This window comes from Lactuca saligna, chromosome 6 (assembly GCF_052625555.1).
Source record: "Lactuca saligna cultivar CGN05327 chromosome 6, ASM5262555v1, whole genome shotgun sequence".
Classification (NCBI taxonomy): Eukaryota; Viridiplantae; Streptophyta; class Magnoliopsida; order Asterales; family Asteraceae; genus Lactuca; species Lactuca saligna.
This window is the reverse complement of record NC_136422.1, coordinates 101,138,746-101,145,795: the sequence shown is the minus strand read 5'-3', so window position 1 is coordinate 101,145,795 and position 7,050 is coordinate 101,138,746. Positions and strand designations below refer to the sequence as shown.

The 7,050-nt window shown below is 33.0% G+C and overlaps 1 protein-coding gene across 1 annotated transcript; it reads right to left on the bottom strand.

Moving 5' to 3' along the window:
• Window positions 1-4,162: 4,162 nt before the first annotated feature.
• LOC145002803 (protein FAR1-RELATED SEQUENCE 5-like) lies at window positions 4,163-6,750 on the bottom strand. Its single transcript, XM_078961997.1, has 5 exons — window positions 6,741-6,750; window positions 5,412-5,504; window positions 5,012-5,355; window positions 4,479-4,912; window positions 4,163-4,406 (listed from the first exon to the last, which is right to left on the bottom strand). Exons 1-5 carry the CDS (start codon window positions 6,748-6,750, stop codon window positions 4,163-4,165), a joined length of 1,125 nt encoding a protein of 374 aa, XP_078818123.1.
• Window positions 6,751-7,050: the final 300 nt, after the last annotated feature.

Here is a 7,050-nt window from a genome sequence, read left to right as displayed (position 1 = left end):
CAAGGTCAAAACAAAGGCTACAGACCACAAACAGTATCAATTGAAAGATACGTCTAGCACGGTCAAAACAGTGATAACAGACCGCAGACATTATCAAATGAAAGATACGTCTACCACGGTCGAAACAGTGTGACTCTGAAAATGGACATCAGCTTACAGTGTAAATTGCTGACGAAATACCGTTACCTTAAAGCCATGAATTATAAGGCAACCCAGGATACTTGTAACCATACTGACTAGAGTTCTAGATGCCCTACAAGCATCTATATAATGTGACATTTGTCACCCATTGGCTTGGTAGGCCGGGACTATAGCTAGCAGTCAGGGTGCGGGGTTGTCAATCCCGTATATGTATCCATGTAAGCACAGACATACATCTAACTACAGCTAGGTGTGTAAATCAAGTAGAAATGATCCTTGTGAAGTAGTAGCGTCTATACAAGTGAAGTAAAAGCAGTCGCAAGTGAAGCAGAAGTGTCGAATAGGTATAAGCGTATCACGAAGCAGAGACGACAATAATTTAAACGAGGGCGTTTCAAGTATAAGTGAAGTAGAGTCGATATCAAGTATTAGTGAAGTAGATTTGTATTTCTAAGTAAGAGTGTGGATAAGTATAAGCGTCTATCAGTATGGGTGGAAGCATTACAGAGTAGGAGTATGAAATAAGTATAAGCGAATCAGCATAAATTTAAAGTAAAAATATACGTCAAAAGGGAATCTCTAATGAAAAACCTTTATGAACAGGAAATTTCACAAGTTGTATTCTTTTGTAAAATATGTTTGAAAATCTTGGAAAATCCTTCACGAACCAGTTTAAAATGAATTTAGTTAAAGAGGTATAAGTAAGAGTTTTAAAACAATTGAAAAGTGTTAAAGCGTCCTACTCGGTAAAAACAGTGTATAGTGGCAAAATCTTGTGCATGCGTGTTATCAATCACATGTGATTGATATGATAACTGGCATGTATAACTTGTAACCCCCCCTATAAAAGCATTTAAAAGCATTTAAAAAGGTTCATTCAGGGGTATGAACTCACCTGGTGTAAGTAGGTCCAACGAGAGTGTTGTTTGGGCGTTCGGTGCCACGTAAGGACTCGAACACACTCAATGACCTATTTAACATATGATAACATATGTTTACATACAATTATTATATTTAATGCTAATTACACAAATATACGCGCTCAAAGGAGCAGAAAACACCTTTGGTTAAGTGTTTAGGGTCCCGGGTAGCGTTTAAGGGTGCTAAGGGTCTCCTATCAGTTGTGGAACTTTTCTAAACTCAAATATCAAGTGTATGAATGGGTTTCAAGAATTAACATGGACCAATTTGTAGTTTACGACCTAAGTCAAGGGAGTTTACGGCCGTAAACTCCCAAGGTCATATTCTTGGGTGTTTTATGCTTCTAGCTTGCTCATTGATTTATTCTAAGCACTTTTCCAAAAAGGCATGAGTGGGTTTGAGGCCTCTAAGGGCATGATCTATGAGTTTACAGCCAAGGGACCACTCCTTAAGGAGTTTACGGCCGTAAACTCTAATCCTTAGAGTTTTGGGAAGTTTAAAGCCCCTAATGCCTTTCTAGTGATTTCTAGTGAAGTATGATGCTATTTTGGAGGATTAAAACCATCATTTAAGTGGGTTTTGGGGAGTTTACAGCCTAGATAAATGCTTGGGCCGTAAACTCCAAGTCATGCCTCATTTCCTTGTGTTTAAGCCTTTAAATCCCTTTCTAGTATTTCATGGTAAATGTATGAGGCTATTTGGGGGACAAAACAATTATTTTGGGCATGTTTAAGGGTGTTTACGGCCTTGACCCTTGTCTAGCCGTAAACTCCCTTTAATAATTCATTTTGGAGTGTTTCAAGGGTCTAAACTCAAGAGGATAAATTTCTAAATTATGTATGAAGCCCTAGGATGAGTTTGGAGTGCATTTGGGACCATGACTTGGGGAGTTTACGGCCTAAGCATGTGCTTGGGCCGTAAACTCTTTTTTGAGTCCTAAATCCATGCATTTTAGTGTTTAAACACCCCCAGGCTAATTCCCCTATTTATTTCCAAGTTATTAGGGACAAGTTTGGGTCATTTTGACCTTGTTTTGGGTGTTCACGGCCTAAGGAGGTGATTAGGCTGTAAACTCCTTTTCAATTGCTTCTAAGTCCGATTTTTGGGCTATGAACATGAATCAATATGTTTAGAATAAGCTAGGGTAAGCGGACTTACAATTTGGAAGCGTTTGGTTGCGGTTTCGGGGCGAAAACGGGTCTAGAGAGAGAGTATAGAGAGAGAGAGTGTAAAAAGTCTCCAATAGACTCCACTCACCCTTATATAGGGTTTTGAGTCAGGGCTCAGTGGGATTTTACCCGATACTGCCGTTAAACAGGGCTTTTGGTCGCACCCGATTTAGTGGTCGTAATAATAAAACTTGACATTTTCCAAATAAATGGAATTGTGTGTCCTGTGTTTTTATTTCCTTTCATCACGACTTAACGACATGCTTATTGCAACCAAATGGAATGTTTACTAAATTGACGCCCTCTAAGTAACGGAACTTTTATACAGTGGAATATTCCGTTAATGGTAACGGGGAAAATGTAACGGAAACACTTGGGTTGTCACACGTACACTCCCCTTTGATCAATCCCATGTGATTTCAACACTTCATTTCAAGTGTATCCTAGTCCATAAGGTGGTTTCCTTGCATGTTAGCTGTCTAAAACACTAATTACATGCCTATATGTGCCAATATATGTCATTTAGGACACATTTGTGTCTCAACAATCCATCAGCTATGATATCTTTTCCCCATCTCGTCAAAATGAAATTTGATGGAATTTCATCATACTCTTTCATATTTGATATGAAAAACGTATGACGACATAACAATCCTTCCTGGACAAAAAGCATGCAGCTACAACTGATGTTAATGCTATCACCCCTTCTACTAAATAAAACCTATAAAATTATCATTAATAAACAAATTAATATGTGAATAAGAAATTCTATCTCATACCATTTGACAAAAATTATACAAATTAACATCAATTCACATTATGAACCAACAAGACAGTAGAAATCATAATACTATAACATAACTATGTACTTCAAATCAAATTTACAAAAAAAAAAAAAAACAAAACATATTCCATACTAATCTAATGAAAAGTACAAACCAATTTATAACTCTATAAAAATTCACACTATTACTTAGCAAAACATCCTACATTCACAGTGTGAATTTTGAAACTACATTTTATATTTAATAAACAGTATTAGGACAAAGAGACATACCTTGTAATGAGTATTATGACAATGAGAAGGAAGACTATTTCTATAAAAGTCATCAGATTCTTCATCCTCATTCAGATTTTTATCAATCAACTTTTTTTTTCCTTCTTATTTCTCAAAACATAAACTTCACTTTCATCTTCAGTAACTATAGATTCTTGAACACAATAAAACACGAATTTATATAACTCTTTCTGAATGTCCAAGAAAATATTATGTGTATAAATTTCCGATGCATACTTTTCAATAGCCAAAGGAGTCCTTAGCTTGGGGGTAGTAGTTGTTGACTGATAATCTAATAAATATTAATGATGCCTTTGCTTCTCCATTGCACTATCAAACGACATCATGAAATTCACCAAATTTGATTTATGATGCAAAAAAAATATAAGAAAGCATTATTCAAACTCTCTAATCTTGAAGTATTTCGCATCAAACTAGAAAGTTCAAGATCTCTCATAAAAGTTGGAATCCAAACATCCCTTATTTTAAAAACAGACCTTAACCAGTCATTTTCTTTTAGATGAAACTTATCTAACACTGTTGACCATGAATTTTTAAAATCTTGTGGAGAACATTGAAGATTCCATAAAATATCCAAAAATTTCTTCTGGAAGTCTGGATGGTTATAAACATCGATAGGAATCTAAAAAAAAGAAACATATGGAATCATTACATGTGTTGAATATTTGATGTAATTCATATTAACATAACATTTGGTTCACATTATGAATTCACAGTGTGATTTATGATTTAGATTTGTTCATTTCATCATATGAAAATTTACATTGTCAATTCACTATATGCTTTATGATCTATATGGTTATAAACATATATAAATTTCAAGAAACAAAAAATATACCTTTTCCTCAAGTTTTTAAGTGATGTGCCACATGCATAGCCTATGCTTCGATTCAGGAAAAACAAAATTAACAGCTTTCTTCATTGATGAATCCTGATTTGTTACAATCATCATGGTAGGCTTGACAAATGATTTATGAAACACTTCAAGCAAGCACACATATGCATCTGCTGTCTCACGAGCTAGTAAACCAGTAGCAAAAGTAACGCAACGCTTGTGGTAGTCAACTCCAGTAAAAAGAACAAATACCATAGAATACCTGGATTTTTTTTATAGGTATTATTAAAAAGAACAAATACCATAAAAAGAACAAATAAGGATTAGGAGTTACTTGTTTGTTTGATAAGTAGCATCAAAAGATACTACATCTCCAAATTCCTTATAGTTGGCTTTCGAAGTATCATCAGCCCAAAAAAGTCCAGTAAGATGATCATTAACATCTTTTTGAACCTCAAATGAAAATTTAGAGAAACACAATTTTATGTTTGTCAATATATCCACAACCATTTGGGAATCTTTGACACCAATTTTACAATTCAAATCTTTATGAAAATTTTTAAAGTCAACTATAGTCCCTCCCCTAGAATCAAAGCCACCCTTCATACTACTCACCAAGTTATAAGCTTTTGAAGCACCAATGTTACAAGTACCAACCTTATGTATAAAGGATTCATCAAGAAAATCCATTGTCCTATCAATCCTTAATAAGTGCAACTGATCTTGAGCAACAAGTCCATAGTTGTGATCTTCAACAAACACATAAATCTAGAACATTAAAGAACATCAGAGATTTTTGAACTTTGAAACAGCAAGGCATCCGTTCTTAGAAGAAGTTCTCCTTCTCTTAACATCTGAAAATTTTACATTAACATTTTCATTCTTGAATGACTCCATGAAACCAGATCTACTACATGTCGAATATCTAATATGAATTGTGCCATCATTGTATCTTTTTTGACTTGACATATTCACGTAAAAACCACAATCTTGACCATAAGTCTTGTAAAATTCAAGACCAATGTCCAATGAATCAAACAACAATCCTTTGAATGGCTTCTTATGTATCAACTTATCATACGGAACAAGCTTAAAACTTTCAGTATTGTAGAGCTCAAAATCAAAACTATAACGAGAATTACTACTATTAGGATGATCAATATTCATAGTTGAAGATGATTGATCATGAACTGCAAAACCAAACATAACATCTATTTCATTACATTATATATAAAATGTGAAATTCATATTAACAAAAAAAACTTACGTGATTGTGCATTAATAATTGAATGCAAATCTGAACAAGAATTACTTTTATTTGAATGATCAATATTCATATTTGAAGATGACTGATCATGAACTGCAAAACCAAAAAAAAAAAAAAAAAACCATATATTTTTTTACATTATATAGAATACATGAAATTTATATTAAGAAAAAAAACTTATGTGATTTTTAATTAATAGTTGAATGCAAATCTGAACAAGAACTCATAATAAATCGTCGGTAACCTGGAGTTTATATACAGATTAGAAATTTAGAATTGATAATTATACAAAAAAGGAAACAAATAAACAAGATAATCACAAAACTTTAAAATATATGCACAAGATAAGATAAGAATCTCAAAATCACTAAAGGTTTGGAAAAAACTTAAATATTAGAAGATGCACAAGATATAATTGATTATCTAAATGTCGAATATGCATTACAGACGAATGATTACAAAAACGGCCAAATGAAAAACAGTAACATCAAACGCAAATTCAACGTACGGTATACAAATATCAAATTAGCAATAAAAACATAACAATTTGAAGATTAAACGGTAAAATCAACATAATTTGACAATAGACGATTACAATAACAATAAAAATAAGTTGATAAACAATGCATCGGAATTGACCTAATAATCATAAACGAAAGATGAGTATGTATTAAAAATACCTGATTATCAGCTGAGATCTGAAAAAACTATTAGTAAATTGGATAAAAAAGGTTGATTTCGAAGAACAACCGAGATTTCGGATTAATCGATGAAGGACAGTGACAGAAGACGCTAACGGAGACAAACAACAACATTAGATTAAACGTTGAACATACCAAAATGCCCCTCTGTGTTCTTTTTGGTTAATTAAGGATTAATGGCCATGATTAAAAGAAAATAGATGGTTAAGATGGGTTCCTTGGTTCTTTGATCCATATTGGCTCTCTAATGAACTTTTCCCTATATATATATATACACTAGCCGTCTACCCGCGCAAAGCGGCGGGCGGCGAATAATTTGATCTCTTTAAAGTTAAAACCATTTTGTGTTCACTTCGAGAAATGAATATTAAATGACATCTATTTTTCAAGAGTATTACCATACCATATTAAGGGGGTGTTTGGCTAAGCTTTTTTAAAACAACTTATTAGGTTCCACATCACTATAAGTTAAAAAAGTGTTTGGATTAAAATAACTTATTCGGGTAAGGAATCTCTAATACGTCATTTTCTCATAAGTTACCCTACACTTACTTATTAACTTATAAGCTAATAAACTAATAAGCAATAAGCTTTTTTGCCAAACACCCCCTAAATTGTTATTACTTACATTTATACATACCCAAACCAGTTGTACTGTTTATCGTTCTCTTTTTTTCGTTTTCCTTAATTCCTTTATTAATTTAATGTCCTACTAAGTAAAATGCTAAAATATATAAATAATAGTTTATAAGGATATCAGGTGTTGTGATTCAAAAGTCGATAAATAGGCCTTCGAGAAGACCAAAATACTCAGGTGTCAACTTGTTCATTGTGATTTTAAACCAAGTGTGGTCACAAATTAAAACATTTTCAATGATGGTATATAATTCAAGAATTCATATTGATTTAGGTTCTCGAAAACTTAAAATATTGAACAA